Below are 24,349 nucleotides of genomic sequence, written 5' to 3' on the forward strand. Positions count from 1 at the left end.
GCATTCCAGGCCAGTAGTTGGTAATGTCACTTTGTAAAGAAACTCTACACGCCTTTAGACTGAACATGTAATACACATGCACATGACGTTACCGTTTTCACAAATTCACATTTTTGTAGTTTACAGGGAGACAATAACGGCATCATTTTCAAAGACTTGCCTTTTGAATCTTGTTTTCAAAAGTTTGCATTTTAATGCCCCCAAAATCATGTAAATCATCTGCCAAAACGTATAAACAGTTTTCCGTTTTTAGTTGAAAACGGTGTTGTGTAAAAAGCCCCTGGGCTGGTTTGCTGGTCTTAGCTGGTTTAGGCTGGTCTCCCAGTCTGGTCAACCTGTTCTTCAGCAAGTCTCCCAGCCTGACCAGTGGAAAAGTGACCAAATCCCCTAGAAACAAGTCCAACAAACCAGGGCTGCATTTCTAAAAAGCAAAGTTGATTGTAGAACCATTGCCACCAATGAGGCTGTGATCAACTTAGGTTTATGATGCTTTTGGGAAACGCTGCCCAGGCTGGGAGTCCAGCAAACCGAATTAGACTGATTTAAGATGTTTTTAAGATGTTTTAAGCTGGTCAAACCAAGAGACCAGCTGGCCATCCAGATAAAAAGAGCTTAGGCTTGGGACCAGTTTAAACCGGCTAAAACTTACCCTACAACTTACACTAAAACTTTACTACAAAACGTTTTGTATTAAACTAATGAATATATCTGAAAAACAAAAACAAAATAACACTTAAACTATCCATAGCTGGTTTAAGCTAGTCTCCCAGCCTCGTCAAGCTGCTCTTCAGCCAGTCCAGAAGACTAGATTAAGCTGATTTAAAATTTTTAGTATTATTATTTTGGCTTGTTTTACATGGTTTTCAGGCATTTTTCACCCGATCAGTCAATCAGCTTAACCATTCTGGAAGTCCAGTTCAAACCAGCAAAGACCAACAAACCAAGTTTTTTTTCAGCAAGCTAATAAACATTTCTCTTTGACAATGCCATATAAACTCTTCCCATTCAACATAATTAGGCAAGCTCTTTGCCTCGTTTAATATACAGTCTGTAAGGATCCGTCTCCGAATGCTGATTTATGACCCATTTGCCGTGTTCTCAGATAATCTTTGCATTAAGAAACGTCCTTCCTCGTCGCAGGTCACAGGTGGCTGGGCTCCCGGGGCCCAGAACGAGTAGAGTTAATTGAACACGAGGCGCCCGTCCGCCTGCCTACGTGCTCGCCGCCTGAGTGAAACTGTATTTCCAGTGAGTGAGAGACAGAATAATGCCGTGCCTTGTGTGCCCCGGCGAGCTATCACTGCTCTGCCGTTGCCATGGTGACAGTGCCCTCGCTGGGTACAGCGGGCTGGAGAAGTTGCTCTGGCTCTGCGTCATATTTATTCCAGTGGATCCGTGCGCTCTCTCCCGCCTCCTCCTTTTGCTCTCCTCTACGTTCTCTCTCTCTCTCTCTCTCTCTTTCTCTGTCCATGCTTTTTAGGGCTAATTGACCCAGCTCCAGATCATCAATACACCGAGCTTCGACTACCACAAACAGCACAGACCCCGAAGAGGTAAATTGTGGTGAGACAAACAATGTGGAACATTTCTTAACTTGATTAGATTCATTTGTTTTGTTTTTAAAAATTCAAGTGGTGATTAGCTGACTTGTTTTTCTTTTTTGTTGTCTTTTCACGCACTTAAATGGATCAGGAGTTGATTATAGATCTTTCCTCTCTGTTTGTTTCTCGACAGCACGACAGCACCAGGAACGGCGCCGTAACTGCGAGGGAAGGTGAGTGAGTGTCAGCGCACGCAGGTAAACATCTAGGCTTCAACAATGGTGGTGTCAGAGGAAAGACAGAGGAGGGATCATCTTTGTTTTCAGCAGAGCCGTGAGTTGGAGTGTGAGAGTGTGTGACTGAGGACGAAGGAGAGGGAGGGAGGGAGACCTGATTGTGCAGTCTGTGGTGAAGAGCATCTCCCGAGGCTCAGCGCTTCAAAGCCAATCTGTGGCTCTGAAAACAAAAAGCCATTTCCTATAGCGGCGCAAGGAAACCCCTCAATGTGAAATTATTCTCCATGGAGTGGCTCTCTTTGTTCTTCGCTCACTGCGTTTTGGACCGCAGCTCATCTCGGCTGAGGAAAGTAAATCAAATGAGTTCATCAGAGGCATTTTAAGAGTAAATAATTGTGGGGAATACATCCGATTTCATATCTGATTGGCCGGTCGTTCGTGCCTGTGTGGGATTGAGAGTGTTGTCTCAGTGTCAGCATATTGATTTTGAGTGACAGGTGACATGTAATAACAGCAGTGCGATGAAAGCAGTGCACTGTTCCCTAGATACGCTGGATGGGAGTCTGTGAAATCAAGAGGTTGCTGAGTGCTCGCTCCCACCCCCCTCTCTGGAGTTGTCAGGCGGCTTTGACAGGGGACGTAAAGGACCAGTGGTGTGTGAGATTCGGTAGTTAGAAGCACAGCCCACTGGAGGGACAGGCTTTGAGAAGGGAGAAGCAGGGCAGAGCGGGGGAGGCGTCGGGTCGATCGCGGGGCTGACACAGAGTGGGTGCCATGTGGACAGGGACCTCTGTCTGTCCTTTGGGACTACGAGATGAGCCAATGAGTCTCTGAAACAGGGAGGGTTGAAGATGTGAGCCTGCACTTAGAGACAAAGACAAATGCTGAGCTTTTTTTAATTACATAGTGAATAACTTCTAAATTGTAGTGTTTTCTGTGAGTGCTCGGTCAGTTTTAAACACTGGCTCCTTGTAGAAATCAGACACCTAAGCTCACTCCTTGGGCTGTCTCTCCGATGTCCCAGTACCACAGGTACGTTTTGAATTTTTAATCTAAACTGTCTGTAGCCATTAACTGAACCATTTTCTTGTCTGTATGAATAAATGACAGTTGCTACATGTATAAAACAAGGCATTTCTATGCTTTTTTGACATGTACCATGGAAAGACTGTGCCACTTTGATGTACCATGTAGATAATATGCTATATGAATATGGTAACCATTAAGAAAATAAGTTAAATAAGTTATTATACTTAGAAGAAAGGTTACCATGTTTTTGGACATGTGCAATGGAAATGGCATGCTATTCCTAAAAGTAACTTGATTGTAGATATCATGCATTATGAATATAGAAACCAATAACAAAATCAATCTGTTATAATTAAGAGTAAATCAGAGCTATAATTACAGAAAAAGGTATTACTGTGTTTCTAGACATTGAATAACCATGGTATTCTTAGAAGTATCATGTAAATACCATGCTATCTATCTATCTACTCTAAATAAATAAAAAACACTAAAACTACAAATGTTTTAAATGCTTATGCATATGAAATTATTAGTTTTATTTTATAATTTACCATAACACATATATTTACTAATAACTTTTATATTTACATATATTGCATTACAATATATGCATAACAATATTATACAAATATTAACATTTGTTAGATGACGATGAAAGTAATTTAAATGAAAAAATGAGGGAAATGAGCATGAACCACTAAATATCCCATACTGACTGATACAGATAATTATTTTATTTTATTTTTTAAATCTAGTATATTTATTGGCTGATAACTGATATGATACCAATATATTGTGCATCTCTACACCACACTACTTTTTGTGAATGTATCAAAGAAAGGACAATGCACAGCAATGCATAGGTTAGTGACATTCACAGAAGGACAGCTGTATGAGGAGAAGGGAGATCAGTCATGCAGCATATAGAGTGTGTGTGTTTCACTCTGGCAGGGGTGAGCTGTGCAGCAGACCCCAGGGAGCATCAGGAGGGCAGGCTGTACGTGTGCATGTGTGTGTTTATGCTGTGTGTCGTAGCTCCACTAGGCGGTAATGACTCCGTGCCTCTGGGCTCCGGCTGCCTCTGTTTATCTCCGTTAGCAGCACAAGGCAAAAATAGGCAATACATGGAGAGAAAAAAAGAACAGCATCACATGGCCAGTGTGCTCTAAAATGTGCCTCACAGGTCACTTTGACAATGTTGGCTCTCGCTTCCCTTCTCCCTCCCTCTCTGATCCTCTCCTGTGTCACACACACACACTCTCTGTCTCTCTCACTCTCATATTTTCTCCCTCCCACAAGTATTGCAATTTGCATATTAATGAACCTGGGCGCAGTGTCGAGCAGGAGTGTAATTCCTACTTCCTGTTTCTCGCTGAGCTCTTGTTTCTACATTTTGATTTTTGTGCCCTCCTCCTACTGACTCCCCACCCCTTTCTGCCTGTTTCTCTTTCTCAGAAGAAGCCCATGCTAACAGTGCGTGGACTGAACAACACCATTTCATTAAGAGCAGTGCCAAACATGTGAGAAGATGTCTGTTGGAGGTTGTGCTTGCCCAGGTAAGAGCTCTAATTCCATCTCTTCTGCATGGATGGCTTCAGGCAGGAGTTGCGAAACAACATGGGGTTTTTGGGAATGAAAGGGAGAAGACTATACCTGGAAGATTTCACATCTCTCATGCACCAATAACGTGGAGCCACTTGGGTCATATGTTGCATTCTGCACTGTACTGTATCTATGGCCTGTTTATTTGAATGGGAAAGGAGCATTAAATAAATAAGCATTCCTGTACGGCGACATTTGTTTTAGAAGTTCATTTGTGTATTTTATTTGTGCATGCAATGGCATGCTTTAGTTTGTGCAAGAAATTTGTGTGAACTCAGAGCAGAGACTTCCTGGACATTGCTGTGACTTGAATAGCCTCCCTGACTGGTGTGTATAGTTGCACGGAGTGCTTTCCTTTCTCATATGACGTCAGCTTTCACTCGCAACTTAAAGTGCTTTGCATAGAGAAACAAGTAAAGGCTTCTGATTGAGCAGGACACTGTGGCAGTTTAACCTTCTGACGGTTATGAAAAACATATTCTCTTTGTTTTTCCTTCATGAATCATGTTCTTTTTCCATTTGTGCTGATGGCAGGGAATAATATATGGATTGTTTCTGTAACGGAAAAAACTTCCAACACAAATTCATTTATCTGCATTGCAAACATTTTTCACATATTGAAGGAGTTTGAAATCAAAGGCATTTACTTTTTTGGCAGCTGTTCTTACTTTGAGACTGTTGAATAGAGACATCTGTCTTAACAAATTTATAAAAGAGGAATTGCACAATTAGTCACAGGCATAAATCAGTGGGGTTTTTTTTGTTTGTTTTTTTAAATATACAAATCATTCTTATTTTATATTTATATATTTGTATAAATAGCTATATTTATTTTTTAGCATTATTACTTTTATAATGCATACCAATAGGTTTTATATTCATATTTATACATATTATATTTCTATGTATTATGCATAACAATAAACTGATAATTTATGTAGGAATTCATTTAATTTTTTATAAAAAGTTTTAAATATTTAAAGTACATTTATGCATATACATGTATCATTTGTATTTATAAATTTCTGTTATAATTATGCATACATATAAAATATCATACAAAGTGTGTGTATATATGTGTATATATATATATATATATATATATATATATATATATATATATATATATATATATATATATATATATATATATATATATACTATTTGCATTTAAAAAATCTTATATTTTTTTGTTTTAAAAATATTAATATTTACATAAATATATCCGAAGCAACTTACTTGCATTTAAAGTATGCATTTGATGAGTTCAAATCGAACCCATGACCTTTGTGTTGCTAGTGCCACACTCTACTATGGGACAGAATCTTCATAAAAATGTTAGCACCACTGGCCTTGGCTGAGATTCAAGTGATGCTCTTGGAGACATGGCTCCATGCTGGTGATCTAACAGCAAGTATCCTCACTGGGAATCTCTAAACCAGATTTAACAGAACGGTGTGGTCCAATCAATGGCAACATGAAACTTTGACCATACACGTTGTGTAAAATCGTTAAGAGTGACACAATGATGATATAAAGCTGCTTTCCTCATTCTTTTGCCATCTTTAACCTTTTGGAATCTTAGTCTCTTAAGTCCAAAGGTTACCTGTGAATGAATGTGCGTAGCTTGTTGGAGTGTGGTCAAGCATGCTGGAAGCAGTGATGTAGCATATGTTGACTTTGCTGTGGAGCCCAGTGTGCGCCGTCACCTAAATAGAGAGGACAAATTTACACCATTAGACACAAGGCAGCCTTGTTTCTGACCCAGTCTTTCTCTCTCACAAGTTATAGTCTCTGAATCACTTAAATACGTTTTTAATAGAGTCCATATGTTCAGTCTATAGGAGTTTCCAAGTACCAAACTTCATGTTCTTGAGATCTGTGGCATCGTGGAAAGATAATCACAATTACAAGGAACAAAATGCTTGTCCTCTCCCTCACTGTGATAAAGATTAAAAACAGGGTGAATGGCATCAAGGCAAGTTTGGACCGGTGTGGGGATTGTTTCTGTGCCATAAACACAAGGCAAGCAGTTTCTTCAGACTCTCTCAAGTCAGATTTTTATCTCAGCGCAAGAGCCAACCACAAAAGCCTCTCTGGCAACCCCATTGATAAACAAGCCAAAATTTGGCACATAACATTTGTTTAAAATCAAGTCACAAGGGTACATTTTTACGAGCGTAGTCATGGAAATTTCCACAGACATGTGTCCTGTCTGATTGCTTTCCTTTTTTGTGAAGAGGGAGGCGGGAAAGAGGGCGAAGAGAAGAAAGAGCGAGACTGAAACGGAGGCTTGGAGTGCGAGAGACGGCTCTTTCTTGCTTTTGTGTAAGGTCCCACTGCGCCATTTCATAAAAGGCAGAGGAGCACCGTGAAAATCTGCTTGTGATGTTCACCTCTGTCAGAAACACGATGCAATCTGTGCTTACAGCGCACGTCCCTCCCCTCAACACAGGTTTCGTTTGAAGTCTGGTTTGTTTACATTCCTATGCTCGTGTGGGCTGCACGTACAGTGGGCTGCCGTGATCTTCCTGTCTGGATTTGCGGATATATCGCTGAGCACGGATTGCACGCTTTTAATGGCCTCTTTTATAGCTTTGTTTGAGCTAGATAACAACCCATACCAACGCTTTTAAATGTGAGCTATTTACATGATACTAAGCTCCATCCAGCTGCTCTCAGCCACTCGACTCTCTACCTCTTACCCACAAGTACTTGATAACAGCATGTGTCCTGTTACCTCACGCAGAAAGTCACATGGCCCCTTGATTCGAAGGCAATGACTTTAAGCAAAGCTAAAATAGTCACAAAGCGAGCCTGTTTCAAGTTGCACAACAGCGAAAGGGTTAGGGTGTGCCTGTCAAGTTAAGAGAAGCTGCGCTGATTTACCATCTCTCTGCTGGACTGGCAATGCCTGTGCACGGTGCGTTTAGTGTGCATTTGTGTGCGCGTGTGCAACATCTCCCCCCTCTCCAGCCCGTGGCTCACAGATCTGTCTCATTACAGAGCTAGAACAAAATGGCTTCCTGTGCAGAAAATCAGCTCCCCTCAACTTGTCAGCATTAGACGGGGATGTTAGAACTCGTTATGTCACGTGTCAATGATGGTGAGGAAATATTAGATGAGAGCTGGCATTTGCCAGCTGCACAACTCCACCACTGTAAGAATCAATACGCTGTCTGAACAAAAAGGACGCTTGATTTTATGGACTAAATGAAGATTTATTAATGGTGCATCGTAGGATAAGCATTACTTTTGCTATTGCTTATATTTGTACCTTTATTAGTATTAAACTTTGGCATGTGACCGTTTATGCGATGGAAATTAATGATACCTTAAAATGTGCGGCTTTATGATGAGAGCTGTGCTTTTCCCCATAAGTTTTCAAACTGGGGTCCTTCTGGGAACCACAGGATGCAAATGGATGCTTGGGATTCTGCAGAACATTTGAAAGGAAATGAATTGATTTATTTTAAATATGCAATATATATATATATATATATATATATTTATTAATCACATTTGCTGAATATTTAGGTAATTTAGGGTATTATGTGATTTAGGGCAGTCAAAAAAGCATGTTAACATTTTTAACCTTTTTTTAACCACATTTACAGATTCTGACAATTAATTGTTTAGTTTTAGAACTTAAGGTGTAAATTAAACATTTTTACGCAGTCATTTTAAACCACATTTATAGAATTTGACATCATTAATGTTTCATTCTGCTTTCTATAGAATTAAAAATAATTTTATTCTATTGGCAGCTTTATTTCTAAAATACATAAGTGCCACTTTAAAGAATAGTTTGTACGCTACTTGTTTTGTTTCTCCTAAAAACAAAAAATCTGTTATGAAATTAATATCTTGTTCTCTATAATTGGGGCACAGTATTTAAATTGGGCTGCAGCTAGGTAACCACAACTGTACTGAAATGGGATCTTGCTGTTATGTAGGCTACTAGTTCAAAAAACAATAAATAAATAAACAGTTAATATTGAGTAACTTACATGTTAGGCATGATATTAACAGTTGGTTTGTCTGTTTTTGCTCCGCCATCGAAAATAGTTCCAAACGAAGCCAGCAATACAGCAATGGCGTATCCGTTCTTGAATGAATCAATGTTTTTTGCGCGAATCAGTTGAGTGAATGAATCAATGACTCACTCATAAATACAATTGGGCTGAATTCGGAATAGCGTACAACCATACTTCTCTTAATATATCTTCCAAATATATTACAGAAAACTAAGAACAGAAGGATTATTATGCGATTAGGCTTCCGAATTCACCGTAACTTTGTCCTTGACTGAATCATGACTCCTTAGGCTATAGAGAATCACTTGTCGCCACCTATCGGTGTAATTTAGGTGCAGTAAGAGTAGTAAAAGTAATTCGCACGAGTCATTAAAATATATAAATGACTATGGGACAAGTGTAAAAATGTAGTTTTGTAATCACAAAAAGGGCAGTGCTTCAGTTGAGCCCAAATAATTACATAGATAAGTGATTGTAAATGTAAGAAAGATATTTAAAAAATCAGAACTGCAGCAGTAAAAGGAAAAGTAAGCAAAGGCATCTGTATATTGTAGAGTGACGAGGATCAGCTGTTTGCTTCTCTATGATTTCCAACTCAGTGGTTCCTGAGACCTCAATAAACTCCCATGACCCGTCCCTGCGGCTGCTGTTGCCAAGGGAAACACACCGAGTCTGATCACAACAGACCCCTCACACTCTCTCTATACCTGAAGTGCGTGTTTTATGTAGGGAACACCTAAAGTGCCAGAACTGGTTTATTCCGAATGACAGCAAATGTGTTTTCCTCAGTGTGTTTTACCGCTCATTGATTTTTCTCTGCATTCTCATCCAGTATTTCTTCTGCTGCTTTCTGAGGTCTGACAGCATAGAGGTGTTTGATAGCATGGAGTGTTTGCCAACAAAGTCAACAAACACCACAGTTACTTACTAGTCATTTATCAGACACTTTCATATCCAAAGTGACTTACAGTATATTTATTACATGTTCAGTCCCCATGGAGCAACCTAAGGTTAAGTGATTTGCCCACATCTTTAACCAGCAACCACTGCAGTGCAGCAGCAGTTAGAGTATTCACTGTATATTTGTTAAGCGTGGGCATTTCAGAGCCTTCTTATTTTCTCTCACAGCAGTGCAACGCATGTTTCCAAGTGATTTAACGGCTTAAAGAGATGCTTGCAACAAAAAAAAGCCAGTCAATTTAATCCACGAGTGGGTTCACTTAGCTTTGCATATGTCTCTGGCAATCAAATGCCTGTAAGACTTTTAGGTGGTAATGAGTGGTTTGTGATGAAAAGAAAGGAATCACCTGTAGAGCAGGAGCTATATAAGGCCTGAAGAGGCAGTTTGATCCCTGCTGGGTCATCAGAACATCATCATCTGTTGAAACAGAGGCAGGCTTTTAAAGTGTGCACATTGCTTTAGTAAAGGTGAGTCATATTTAGCATCAGAAAGATTTTACTGTTTTGTTTTGAAAGAAAGTAATACTTTTATTCAGCAAGGATGCATTAAATTAATCAAAAGCAACAGTAAAGACATTTATAATGTTAAAAAAGATTAATATTTCAAATAAATACTGTTCTTTTGAACTTTCCATTCATCAAATAATCCTTAAAAAATATATCAAGGTTTCCACAAAAATAGGAAACTGTTTTCAGCATTGATAATAATAAGAAATGTTTCCAAAACATCAAATCAGCATATAAGAATGATTACTGAATGTGACACTGAAGACTGGAGCAAATGATACTGAAATTTCAGCTTTGCCATCACAGGAATAAATTACATTTTAAAATAGAAAAAAAAAAGTTATTTTAAATTGTAATAATATTTCACAATATTACAGTTTTAATAGATCAAATAAAGCCTTGTAGGCATTATAGACAAAAAAAATCTTAGCAAAACCGTTTTGTTCAAAAATTTTGGATTTTTGAAAGAAGTCTCCTGAAAGAACATTTTAAGAATAGCCTAGCTTTATGATTAAATACATCATAAATTTAAATAATAAAACTTATAATAACATAAAACTTGATAAAACATTTAAATATACTTGAATTTCATGTTTTCCTACTGTAATTTTGTACTGAAATATTTTTGATTAAAAAAAAAAAACTTTTCCATGATTTTTCCAGTTTGTGATGACTGGATAATAATTCAGATCTGTAAGATCTCACAAAGAAGTGCAGTTCACTTCAGAATATAAAATATTTAAATTAACTTTTGAAACACTAGAAATGTTCATGGCTTTTAAAGGTGCTAAAGAGGATCTTTTCGTCGACTGAGAAACCAAAGACTGTTACTGAGTTTTTGAAATGAGCGCATGCGTAAGAACAACCCCCCTCCTTCACAGCTCATTTCGAGGGAACACCTCCCAAAACTCATAAACACTCGTATTGGAACACGAGTGTTTACCACCGGCATTCGCTGTGTCGTGTTAGTGGATTCATTAGGTCGGACTCACCGCAGATAACTCATAATCTGCAGTTGTTACTCCTGTCTCCTGACAAAAACATTGCATGCAGCGCCTGTGGAGTGTGGAAAGTTACTGGAGCGCGCAGCCGCACACGTCTCTCACAAGGAATGTCACAGCAGTGATTGACAAGCCAGAGGGCCAATCGTTTACACGATGAACGCGTAAACGATTGGCTGATGTTTTTAAGGCCCTACCTCGTGCACAGATGATGTATATTAATATTATTCCTTTCAGTGCACCTAATAAATAGTCTTTTATCAGTTAGTAAAAACAGTTTCAAGTAATATTGCAAAAATGTATAAAACAAAACATCTTCTTTAGCACCTTTAAAGACTTTATTAATTTCAAATTGAAATTCCCAAAACTTTTCAGGTTTTCCAGGACCATGGGAACACCAAACAAAATATTCACACATTCAGTAATATAAATCCTAATCAGGATTTTGGGATGGATTGATTACACAGATTTCATTAAAAATTCAAATGTGTAGACTACCTTTTGTGAACAGCCCATCATGAGATTCCTTTCCTGCACATTCCTCTGAGTGGAGGACAGACTAGATATGATTTGTACTGCAGTCAGTCCCCCACAGTAGTTAGTATGGCCCTCACATATGTCGTCTGTCGCCAGAGCATTATCGCGCTCTGCCAGCCGTGTAGCTGTGAGCAGCCTGGGTGAGCGCGAGGCACATGGCTCCTCCTGTGCTTGTGTTTGGGAGAGATGAGGCAGTGGCATAACAAAGAGCCCCTGGAGCACTGCGAGGGAAGCAGAGGCCTCATCAGGGAGAGAGATTTTGTCAGCCATGGCGGTGAAGGATGTAGTTTTCTCCACTGAGGCAATCCTTCATTCAAACCAGAGGAGTTAAAATGAGAACAGCTTCACTGCTGCACACGAAGGACGTTCATAAAGCTTCATAAAGTTAATAAATGAATTCAGCAACAGCCCCCAGTGTAAGTTGAGCTATTATCTTTTAGTGTCTGAATGTGCCATATAACCGAGCAGCTTATTAGATCCTCAAGTCTTCAGACTTTTAAAATAACATACCCATGCTGAGGTATCTGTCATCCTGATTACACACGCTCACTTAAATAAGCATCACTCGTGTCTTAGGGTGAAGTTAGCTCAGCTTTCTCGCTAAATTTGTGCTGCAGTCCTGTGAATTCAGATTTAGGGTTTTGCGCGTTCGTTACACTAGAGGGCGATATTGATCTATCTGAGACAGTGGATGGGTCTGAACCATCACACGTGCCTACATGTGACCCACACCAATTCATTATGAATGCATTATGCTGATTTGACCCACAGCCAAAGAGAAAGAATTTTAAGTCATCATATATTCACTCTCATGTCAATTGTATGACTTTCTTTTATTTGTGGAGCAAAAAAAAAAGTTTATATATATATATATATATATATATATATATATATATATATATATATATATATATATATATATATATATATATATATATATATATAAAGTACATATAAGTGTTTATTTCATTTAATTTCATTTAAAGAAACTGGCATTTTGATCCTAGTGACATACTTGTGATATAAATAACAGGACAAAAAAAAAACAACTATGTGATTGATTTAGTGTGATGCAAAGACATTTTAAAACATTATTATTATTATTGTCATTATTATTAACATTGTTATTATTGATTTTTGCAAGTGTCTCTTATAGTCTTTTATCAGTATTTCATTAGGTTTACTCTCCTCTTTACAAAAAAACATGCTGACCTTTCTCTGTGAAAACATTATTAAAGCACTGATATCACAAGGCAAGAGTTCAGCATTATAGAATTTGCATATCAGTTTATTGCCTTTGAACATTTGACAGCATTTGTTTTTGTGACATTGCCAGAGAAAAGTGCCAAATTACAGAGACAGTTCCTTTGCAGCAGAGGCGTTAATGCTGTTCCTGTAGATCCCTTTATTTCCATAACTGCTCAAACTCCTGCCTGTCATTTTGAATTATGATTGATCAGAATTGGAACTTGATGATTGATTAGAGGACTGAGCCAGCAGCCTTTCAGCCAGTTACCTGCCCAGATGTTACAGGGATAGTTCACCCAAACATTAAAATTTTGTCATCATTTACGTACCCTCAAGTTCTTCCAAACCCGTATGAATTTCTTTCCTCTGCAGAACACAAAAGATATTTTTAAGAATGTCGGTAACCAAACAGTTGATGGACCCCACTGGAAGTCAGTGTGCTCTGTCAACCGATTGTTACCGACATTCTTAAAAATATCTTCTTTTGTGTTCAGCAGAAGAAAGAAATTCATGCAGGTTTAGAACAACATGGTGAGTAAATGATGACAGAATTTTTGGGTGAACTATCCCTGTAACACCTTTTACAAGGCAACACCACTATCACCCTGTTTCTGTAAGTCATGATCAAAAATAACAGTCAGTCATAATCTTTTGCTTATTTTCCATGTAACTCCTAAAATATTTTAATTAATTTAAAATAGTCCCAAGGTCTTAAGTCTTACTAATCACCATGATGCCTTTAAAGAAAACACAACAGGTTACAAAAAACATCTTAAACCTCTTATATTTCTAAATAAGTTTTCTACACCTCTAAGTTTATTGTCCAATAAGCTTATATTATTTAAGGACAATGGCTTATGTGTATTTCACCATGACCTATTATTGTAATAAATCAGTTAAACCTTAAAAATTCAGACAATTCAGGTTTTTATAGACAGGTTCACAACTTGTTCACATGTTGAAACATCCGAATGACTTCAATTGTGACGTTATTCATGAAATGGCCAATTCAGAAACATAAATGAAGACTTCAGATGCAAAAGCCTCGAAGTGCCATCTGAAATTTTCTTACAAAATGAGCATTTTTATCAAGCTTGTATGTTTAGGTTCAGTAATTTCACTTTAAAGGTGCTAAATAGGATGTTTTGTTTTATAAATTTTTGCAATATTACTTGCAATATAAACTGTCTTTACTAACTGATAAAAGACTATTTATTAGGCGCACTGAAAGTAATAATATTAATATACATCATCTGTGCACGAGGTAGGGCCTTAAAAACATCAGCCAATCGTTTACGCGTTCATCATGTAAACGATTGGCCCTCTGGCTTGTCAATCGCTGCCATGATGTTCCTTGTGAGAGACGAGCGCGGCTGCGCGCTCCAGTAACTTTCCACACTCCACAGGCGCTGCATGCAATGTTTTTGTCAGGAGACAGGAGTAACAACTGCAGATTATGAGTTATCTGCGGTGAGTCCGACATAATGAATCCACTAACACAACACAGCGAATGCCGGTGGTAGACACTCGTGTTCCAATACTCGTGCACGAGTTTTGGGAGGCATTCCCTCGAAATGAGCTGTGAAGGAGGGGGTTGTTCTTACGCATGCGCTCATTTCAAAAACTCACTAACAAGTCTTTGGATTCTCAGTCAACAAAAAAATCCTCTCTATCACCTTTAATGGCAATTAATAGGTCATTTTTATTGCCATTAAAGTGAAATAACTGAACATAAACATACAAGCTTGATAAAAATGCTCATTTTATATATATATATATATATATATATATATATATATATATATATATATATATATATATTTATCAAAGTTTTCAATTAATTTAAATGATACAAACTAACTTAAAAAATAAATAATTTTAGAGAATGTTTAAACATAGGCAGGGTCTTCAGAAGATGTGTAAACACAGCATCCTCTCTGCACTCATTTAACTCAAGTTACATGTTTAACAAGTTTAGTCAACTAGTTTTTTAGTCTATGGTCTTGTTTGTCTTTTGACAACATTTACAGTAGTGTTTCTACGCGTACTGTACTATAAAGCAGTGAGTAGTAGCGTGTGTCTGGGGGAGGGGTGGGTTTGATTGGATGGGAATGCGAGGGGTTGATGCTCCACCAGAGCAGGGAGTGTTGAGGGGGGTTGCACGGAGAGAAAGAAGGGCCTCTACCATTGTTCATGATCAAGAACAAAGGGTTGCACGGGCACTTTTCCTCGTTGCCCCTTGAGTCCGGTTCTTGTTTAACACAGTCTACTACTACCAGCGCTGCAACCGCATTTTGTACCTGTTTTTTTGCACACCACGATGGTTTGAAGGAGCTGATGTTTCAGCTCACCTCGCTTTAAAAACAGCGACCGACAGACCGGGATTATAATCAGGGAGCACCGGGGAGAGAGAGCGTCGGATTCCTGCTTGGATTCCTGCAGGTGTGCTTGAGCTTCAATGCAACGTAAAGTCATAGAAACGCTTAGTTTTAACACGAGAAAGCGCGGAAATAAATGCTCTGAATGTCGTCGCCATGGTGATGCTGTTTACGCTGTTCGGATAATCGGCTAACCTGTGCAGGGCCTCGCCTGTGCTCGGATTCAGCCAGGCCTGGCTAAGCTAGGCTATCAAGTTTGTCGTTGTAGTAGACAAATAGAGACGTGCTAGGAACAAGTTGCTACAGATACATATTCGATAAATGTTTGAATTAAGAGCAGAATCTTTTAATAGTAGTTCAATGCACTTTGTTATGAAATGTATCTAGTATGGCTACACCTTAATAGTAGCTTAGCACAAATGTGTTCAACAACAGAGAGGAGAATTAAGTGCTTACTATTAATCTGTATGAATATACAATAAATGCAGTATTTAATCATGTGCAATATCAGGAGTTCTTAATTGCTTTAAATTATAATTTTTAGGATTTAAATGGACTCAATTATTTTGTTTGTAGATAGCATTATAAAACGTTGTTATTCTGGTAAATGCAGTGTTAGGGTAGTTAAACTGTGTTTGTGTGTAACGTTAATGAGATTTATACTGATTACATTTCTAAAATGCATTATAAATAGCACCTCTAATGTTTCCAAAAGGTGGGATAGAATATATGTCTTAATTCAAAGTTTTATTCAAATTATGCTGATTACTAAAACCAAAGACTATAAAACTCACAGAGCCAAAACATTGACAGGATGGTACATGTACATCAGACTAGAAGAATGGCAGATCTGTATGTGACCATGCCTCCTTTTCTCAGTTAACTCATGCAAAACCTGGAAATATCAGGAATATGTTAAATTGTAACTTCCAGGCCTGAGAAAGTCATGGATAGTTTACTTTATTTTACATAGTGTTAACATGCATGTACTTAGTGTACTTACCTAAGAAAATACTGAGTAATATAAGATAACTTCAGGGGGGTTAGGTTTAGGTGTAGCTTCAGGGTTAGTACCTAGTTATTATCCAATTATAATTATTGTAATAAGTACATAGTATGTACATGGGGAACAGGACTGTAAAATAAAGTGCTACCGATATTTCAATAGTGAATATTATTGTTTCTTGTTGCGCTAAGTTCTAAATATTTCATTGGCTACTGAATTATCCATAAATTGTTTTAAAGTAAATACATATTCAGAAATAATGAGCAACTGAAAAATCATAATCATGGAAATGTATTAGTCAAAAGGTGTGTGATGAACTAGTCCTGAACTAGTAATTGCATTCCAGTTTAATTTCATTGTGTGGTCATTATATATTGTAACTAAAATATGCAAGAAACATAAAGCACTGCACGAATGTTGCATTTAATAAATTGCGAATTGAATTGTGCAGCGTATTAGATTAGTCCTTGTTTGGCTTATTTTGGGGTTTCTGCCTTTAACTGGCTGTCATGATGAATTACATAGCAGGACTAACAGAACTGAATCCTTCAGTTGAGATGGGGGATGGGCTGTGCATAAGCTACAGGGAAATAATCACAATGTCATGTGATCACATGGTGTTTGCTTACCAGGGTGTGGGGAAATTATCATGGAAATCTTTAAAAATATATTTATCATATTTATTATTTTGGATGTCACTGTCTTAGATCAACATGCAAATTAACTGCAAGGCTAGTCAGTGAACAAGAATAACTTAGTGTCATCTTGAATTTATATAATATAAAAAGACTGATGTTGTGGAGAAGTCAGGACAAAAATAGACATTTCTTGTTTACCTACAGCTGGACTAAATGCATCATGATGGATGTCTTTGTAGGCATGTCTGCATATTGTGTAAATGGACTCTAAATATAAAATGTGCATTATTTTATGTTTCAATGGACTGTGTTCTCTCTCTCATTTTCTTTCTGTGTTTACTTCTATAGGCTGTTCGTCCAAGTCATTCAAGCTGTACTCCCCAAAGGAGCCTCCCAACGGTAGTGCCTTCCCTCCATTTCACCCAGGAGCAATGCTGGATAGAGATGTGGGGTGAGACTTATATTGTGATCGATGTTTTATGTGATGAAGACTACATGTGTGTGTCTAGTAATTGGCCTTTTTTCTAGTTTTGAAGAAATAGTTTCTTGACATCTAGCTAACACCTATCACACTGATTATACAGTAGACATTTCAAATGAAAGTTGCTTATTATTAAAGTTTTCATAATGCTCCTTATATTTCAGTCCGACACCGATGTATCCCCCCTCTTACATGGAACCTGGAATAGGGTAAGCTCTTATTTGGCAGTTAATATCTTTGTCCATGGCAGTATATTTTCAAGAGACAGAGAACAGGGTGTAAATACATACAAAAGCTTTTGGCTTCACTGCATCTTTCGGTGTATTTTAAAATGTAATTTACTCCTGTGATAGCAAAGCTGACTTTCAGCATCATTACTTCAGTCTTCAGTGTCACATGATCCTTCAGAAATCATTCTAATATGCTGATCTGCTGCTCAAGAAACATTTTTTATTATCAATGTTGAAAACAGTTGTGTTGCTTAATATTTTTGTGGAAATTGTGATTCTTTGATGAACTGAAAGTTCAGCATTTATTTGAAATATATTTTTTCTTGATAATGCATGTCATGTTACAGGAGGCACACACCGTATGGAAATCAAACAGACTACAGAATATTTGAGCTCAACAAAAGACTACAGAATTGGACAGAGGTAAGAGAAACCACTTTATCAACATTCATGGTACAAATGCAAAGCAAACAGATGCAATTTACATGCATATCATATAAAATCGTGCAATATAAATGTTGCTTGTTTTGCCCATTTTAAAGTTTTTTTTTTTTTTTTTTTTTTTTTTTTAATTAAGACTATAGTTGAATTGTGTGGGGGGGGTTGTGCTTTCTCAGCAGGATTGTGACAATTTGTGGTGGGATGCGTTCACTACAGAGTTTTTCGAAGATGATGCAATGCTGACTATCACTTTCTGTCTGGAAGACGGACCCAAACGATACAGTAATATCCTGTTTTATGAAGTCACTTCAGCGATTTGACCTGAGTGATCTAATATAGATATAAGGAAACTCATTTTGTTTTTTTCCCCTGTAACTCAGTCCAAATTTTTTCCTGTTTTCAGCTATTGGTAGGACGTTGATCCCTCGGTACTTCAGGAGTATTTTTGAGGGAGGGGCCACTGAACTTTTCTATGTGCTGAAACATCCCAAGGAGTCGTTCCACAATAACTTTGTGTCCCTGGACTGCGATCAGTGCACCATGGTTACACAGAATGGCAAACCCATGTTCACACAGGTATCATTTTCTTCTGTTTTTATGGCCAAAGTTTTAAAACGTTAACTAAGCGTATCCTTTGGTATGACCACCATTACACAACGCACATCTTGTAAAGTTTATTGTCAGAAATAAATCCTAAAAATAGCCTTTATGTGTTGCCCGTTCATTTCTTTTCAAAATGAATGCGGTGTCAAAAAAGGCTTACATTAACTCTTGTTGTGATCTTAAATGGAAATAAAAGTACTTCCATTAAATAAGTTCTGCAATAAGAACATAACCATTGAATCATTGTAGGCCGTCTCTACCATTGCAAAGTACATAAGTCCTTTCATCTCCTCAGGTGTGTGTGGAGGGAAGACTGTACCTGGAGTTTATGTTTGATGACATGATGCGTATAAAGACGTGGCACTTCAGCATCAGACAGCACAGAGAGGTTGTGCCGAGAAGCATCCTGGCAATGCATGTGAGTTTGGGATATTTGTTTGTGCTGTTTTCAGTTCACATCATTACAGTACTTGCAAGTCTGCACTATATTGAGATTATTAGAACAATACTTTTGTCCTAAAACCCTCTATCAATAAGTATTTACACTACCATTCAAAAGTTTTGGGTTAGATAGAAATAAACACTTTTATACAGCAAGGATGCATTAAATTGATCAAAAGTGACCGTAAAGACATTTTTAATATTACAGAAGATTCCTTTTTCAAAACAAACTTTTAAACTTTCTATTCATCAAAGAATACTGCAACAAATGTATTGTATTTTCTAAAAAAACATTAAGCAGCACAACTGTTTTCTACGGAAGAGGATTAGGGCCAAGCAATAATAAAAAAATAAAACCATCTCGAGATTAAAGTTGTTAAATTTCGAGAAAAAAGTCGAGATAAAATGTTGAGAATAAACTCTTTAAATTTCAAGAAAAAACGCGTTAAATTTCGAGAAAAAAGTTGAGATAAAATGTTGAGAATAAAGTCGGTAAATTACGAGAAAAAACTTTTTAAATTTCGAGAAAAAAGTCGATAAAATGTTGAGAATAAACTCATTAAATCATGAGGAAAAAAATTGTTAAATTTCGAGAAAAAAGTCGAGATAAAATGTTGAGAATAAACTTGTTATATTAGTCATTAAATTAGGAGAAAAATGTTGTTTAATTACGAGAACAAATTCGTTAAATTACGAATTTGTTCTCATAATTTAACAACTTTTTTTCTCATAATTTAATGACTTTATTCACATAATTTAATGAGTTTTTCAAAATTTAACATTTTTCTCATAATTTAACAAATTTGTTCTCGTAATTTAACGACTTTTTTTTTTCATAATTTAATGACTTTATTCTCAACATTTTATCTTGACTTTTTTTCTTGAAATTTAATGAATTTAATCTTGAGATGGTTTTATTTTTTTATTAATCCTCTTTCGTAGTTTTCAGTATTGATAATAATAATAATAAGAGGAAGAAATGTTTCTTGAGCACCAAATCAGCATATCAGACTGATTGCTGAAGAATCATGTGACACTGAAGTCTGTAGTAATGGCTGCTGAAAATTCAGCTTTGTCATCACAGAAATAAATTACATTTTTAAATATATTAAAACAGTAATTTTAAATTCTAATAATATTTCACAGTGTTTCTGTAGTGTAATATCTACCATTAATTCAGACCAATTTGTAGATAATTTCAGCTGTAGATGTAATATTTATTTATTTTTTTTACTTCATAATTAAGACATTGTAATGTCTCCCATATTATGCAGTATTTCAGCTCTAGATTTTTTCTTCTTTTTTCTTAATGTCATGTTTTTTTTTTTTTAAAAAAAAAGCTTCTATAGATTCTTTTTTACAATGATTTGTGCTTATCTTTGGTAAACCATGGGCAAAAAACTATACTACTCTACTATTTATGTTAATTTACTAAACATCTTCCACAACAGGCACAAGACCCTCAAATGCTTGACCAGCTATCAAAAAACATCACAAGATGTGGCTTATCTAACTCTACCCTGAACTACCTCCGAGTAAGTTCATTTCCATCAGTCTACAGAACGATAGATGTGAATTAAAATCCATCTCCAGCTGCAGTGGCTTTACGTATCCATTGTCATCTAACAGATTTTTCCTCTCCCACAGCTTTGTGTAATCCTGGAGCCCATGCAGGAGCTGATGTCCAGACACAAGACGTACAGTCTCAGCCCACGAGACTGCCTCAAAACCTGTCTGTTTCAGAAATGGCAGAGGATGGTGGCCCCACCAGGTCAGAATCAAGCCACTTTCATCGGAAAGTCAAACAAACAGCCAGGGTTTTTATAGTAAACTAAAACCATAAAAGGACTTTTGTTACTTGAAATGAATTAAATATTAACTGAAATCAAATATAAAAATTAAGTATAAAAAAATATATTTTTCAGCTAGTTGCCAAAGCAACATTTCTCAACACTGATTAAAAAAACTATATAAACATATATAAAAACAACCAAAACTTTAAAATGTAAATAAAAACTTATTCAGTATATAGACTATAATACTGTATATGTACTATATTATTATAAACTATAATAGTAATAACTCTGCATCCAGTGGGATCCTATGCGAGTTTCAAATATTGCCCTCTGTTCTTTCTTCAGCCGAGCCTGCGAGACAAGCCCCCAACAAGCGAAGGAAACGAAAAATGTCCGGCGGCAGCACGATGAGTTCCGGAGGGGGCAACAACAACAACAGCAACAGTAAAAAGAAAAGTCCAGCCAGCAGTTTTGCGCTCTCCAGCCAGGTACCTGTAAGCATCTCATTTTGATGTCCATTTTGAGCTGTGGGAGAGATGGGTAGCGGGAGGAGGGTGGACCAATGCTTATATTCAAGTTACGTATAATACTAGGAAGACAGACCCAACATAGAGACAAGTGGACATGATCCAATGCTGGGCAGTCCCTGGTCCTTTAGGGCCGCAGGTCTGTGGGTTTTTTGTGCTTTTTGTCAGTCTGTTGGGTGTTTTGAGCTCCAGAGACGCAGCCAACACTAGAGACCCGAGGTGGAATGAAACCCGTGCAGCACTCAAGGATCCGGGATGCCCACCATGGCAGAGCTATTTAGTGTTCAGCATGGTGAACGTAGCCTTTTTCACATACAGCATGCTGCTGGTTTAAGTTCCTGTGGCTGGTGCACCGTGCTGATTTGGGCTTGTAGTGGGCAGGATAGTGGAGGTCTAGTTCCTCAGTGCCTTCTGCAGTTGCTATGTGGTGTAGAAAGCCACCGCGTCCCCCTACGGAGCACCCCCGGGTTGCGGGGATAATGTTTGCGCCCCTTCCTGTCCCCTGCAGGATGTGATGGTGGTGGGAGAGCCCACTCTGATGGGAGGGGAGTTCGGGGACGAGGATGAGCGGCTCATCACGCGGCTGGAGAACACACAGTTTGATGCGGCCAATGGCATCGACGACGAGGACAGTTTCAACAGTTCCCCCGCCCTGGGCACCAACAGCCCCTGGAACAGCAAAGCTCCCTCCAGCCAGGAGAGCAAAAATGACAACCCCACCTCACAGTCATCACAGTAGAAGTATTAGGGGCTAGCGAAAGGCTCGAGGACACGACCCGGTCCAAGTTTTCTGCGTTGAAGAGTCCTCAATTGGTCACACGTGAAATTGGCCCTCCGCATCCTCCGTCGCCATGAGACATGCCGTTTTGTTGGTTGTTTTGTTTCTTTGAGAGTCGTTTCCAACACCATCCGTTTCTGTGTGTCGATCAGGCTTAGCGATCAGGCTGTGGGTTATTGTTCCAACCTCGGGTCTCTCTGTGCGTGCTGTGCTTTGACACGCAAGGCCGTTTCTGTTGTGCTCACTTGACAGGAAAGGATCACTTTTTATCTAACCGTTTAGTGATATGACCATTGTGTGCACCTCAGATTCAAACCCAACACTCCATTTTTAAAAACTCAATTATTTGTTTTGTAGGACCTGGTTGGAACAAAAACCTGTACAGTTCCGGAGCTTGAGGACCGGAGTTGAGAACCACTACGTAAAGTCCTTAAAGTAAAACTAAATAAAGTGTAAAGCATCGAGGTTCTTGAGTTTGGTCATACCCGAAATGGTCACTGAGAGCTTGCCTGACCATTATGCCAGACTCAAAGAAGTGTTTGATTTTATTTTTTTTTTTTTTTTTTTTTTAATTGTTTGCATTCTGTTTGGTTTCTTGTTCTTTTTTATTTTTTATAACGATTTCTAAAGATAAAAAATAAATAAGCAAGCAAACAAAAACTCTAAATATCCTTTGCACTCTTGTCACTGTATTTTGGATCTATTTTTCTTAAAAAAAATGATTATGATGAATTTTGTTCTTATTAAAACAAAAAAAATTGATAATCTTTAACTGGAAAACGCTGTCAAATCTCAATGTAAAATAACAAATTTTGTATTGTTACTGTTGTCAATATTATTGTAAGTAGATGCTACTTTGCTCTAAGCTTTACACCTCTCTGTCTTTCTGTTTCTTTTTCAATCGTCATTGAAAATGAGATTACATGATCATAGCATGTATGTCTGGGAACTGCATGTGTCAGACATTTGCTATTGCAGCTGTAACAGTCTCATTGTTCGCAGGATCTAAATCCTACACAACATCCTGTTAGTACAACGGCTGGAGGGACATTTAGTCCTGAGACCGTAGCTATGAAGATTTTGTTTCTTGGAGATTTTTAGCCTATTGAAAAGAACAGACCAAGCTCAATGCCTTTGTGTAAACCCAGTCATTCACACAAATTGCTAAAATGTAATTTTAATATACCAGCCATTGTTTTGTTTTTTTTCGTCCCTGATGCTACAGACCAAGGAGCAAGATCCTTTAATCTACACATTTATATTACGATTTAATTTTTTCATCATTTTGTTTGTGTAATTGTGATTGTATATTTAAGATTGTAGCCAAGTTCTGTATAAGTGTAATTCTATTTACTCTTCTTTAGGACCCCTGTGCCCTTCACCCATTCATATGTCAAACGTAAAGCTGAACCTCTCATTTCAAATCATTTCTAGATGCATTAAAGGTACAACTACCTTTCACCTATAAAGGTAGATTATAGTTTTTAAGTCAATGTACAATGTATTTATTTTTTTAAAGTGTTTGCCATTGCATTATATATCGAGGCGATACATGTTGCTGTGTATTTGATGTTGCCTTTGTACATTATTTCATTTTTATGTTATTTCATTAACCTAAGATGATATATAAGTTCTTGAATGAATCCATAAGAGTTCTTATTAAACCTTGGATAATGTAAAAATAATCCTAGAAGCCCCTTTGAAGTTACAGTGTATTGGGTTTTAAAAACAACAGAGGGCACTCCATTGTAAGGCTTCCATTGACCAGTAAAAATGGTCAGAGACTATATAGCTACATGTAACCATTCTACAGCATACAGATTCATTTTTCATTTATTTGGTCAGTGTTGTTTTGGGTTCATTTCTCATGTCAGCTATAAAGCAGGTGTGCTCTTTTCCTGTGTTTTCAGAGCCCATTTGTTTGTGGTTGTTTTACAAATATATTTTTTGCCTTGTGTCTCCCATTGACAATTGATGTATGGTACCAATAAAAAACATTTTCACAGCTATCATGCTTGGAGCGTGGTTAACGCACATCAACGATACAATAAAAATATGTGAGGTTTCCTTATCACCATTTCTGATAAGAAAAAAACTGAATAGCTGTAATAGTCAATACTAGAGTGTTATTGACACTGTATTCCCAGGAAGATCCTCTGCAAACATCTCCGGATGTAAAAGTTTTTTTTTGTACTTTATAGTTAGAGCTGTGTTTGCCAACCTGGTTGTTCATAGTAGTGATCGAAGGCCACCAGGAAATATATACTACTTTTGACAGAACTCTGTAAACTGTTAGGGCAGTTAACAGGAACAATAAGATGTAAATGCGTAG

At 37.5% G+C, this 24,349-nt stretch overlaps 1 protein-coding gene and 1 non-coding gene across 9 annotated transcripts; both read left to right on the forward strand.

Moving 5' to 3' along the window:
- The first annotated feature begins 1,183 nt into the window (after nucleotides 1-1,183).
- On the forward strand, nucleotides 1,184-24,020 carry ldb1a (LIM domain binding 1a). Of its 8 annotated transcripts, none has more exons than XM_067386371.1 (13): nucleotides 1,184-1,553; nucleotides 1,735-1,774; nucleotides 4,262-4,362; nucleotides 17,069-17,171; nucleotides 17,366-17,410; nucleotides 17,779-17,854; nucleotides 18,049-18,154; nucleotides 18,276-18,448; nucleotides 18,771-18,893; nucleotides 20,368-20,451; nucleotides 20,564-20,687; nucleotides 21,058-21,206; nucleotides 21,748-24,020. In XM_067386371.1, the coding sequence occupies exons 3-13, from the start codon at nucleotides 4,335-4,337 to the stop codon at nucleotides 21,976-21,978; spliced, it is 1,242 nt and encodes a 413-aa protein (XP_067242472.1). In that variant the 5' UTR covers nucleotides 1,184-1,553; nucleotides 1,735-1,774; nucleotides 4,262-4,334; the 3' UTR covers nucleotides 21,979-24,020. The 8 variants fall into 8 exon arrangements, with proteins under 8 accessions (XP_067242472.1, XP_067242473.1, XP_067242470.1 ...); XM_067386370.1 differs by lacking the exons at nucleotides 1,184-1,553; nucleotides 1,735-1,774 and adding exons at nucleotides 2,515-2,630; nucleotides 2,730-2,809; XM_067386372.1 differs by lacking the exons at nucleotides 1,184-1,553; nucleotides 1,735-1,774 and adding an exon at nucleotides 2,503-2,809 and having other exon boundaries at nucleotides 21,058-21,200.
- Nucleotides 18,574-18,707, forward strand: LOC137020889 (small nucleolar RNA SNORA13). Its single transcript, XR_010895260.1, has one exon. It is a non-coding gene; the product is annotated as a small nucleolar RNA SNORA13 (small nucleolar RNA).
- Nucleotides 24,021-24,349: the final 329 nt, after the last annotated feature.

This window comes from Chanodichthys erythropterus, chromosome 5 (assembly GCF_024489055.1).
Source record: "Chanodichthys erythropterus isolate Z2021 chromosome 5, ASM2448905v1, whole genome shotgun sequence".
Classification (NCBI taxonomy): Eukaryota; Metazoa; Chordata; class Actinopteri; order Cypriniformes; family Xenocyprididae; genus Chanodichthys; species Chanodichthys erythropterus.

What these genes read in the sequence shown, in the direction of transcription:
- ldb1a (XM_067386371.1), top strand. Translation starts at nt 4,335, where the DNA reads ATGTCTGTTGGAGGTTGTGCTTGCCCAG. An exon ending in GCAAACCCATGTTCACACAG is followed by an intron (nt 18,449 to 18,770) that starts GTATCATTTTCT and finishes TCATCTCCTCAG; the next exon opens with GTGTGTGTGGAGGGAAGACT. An exon ending in CTACCCTGAACTACCTCCGA is followed by an intron (nt 20,452 to 20,563) that starts GTAAGTTCATTT and finishes CCTCTCCCACAG; the next exon opens with CTTTGTGTAATCCTGGAGCC.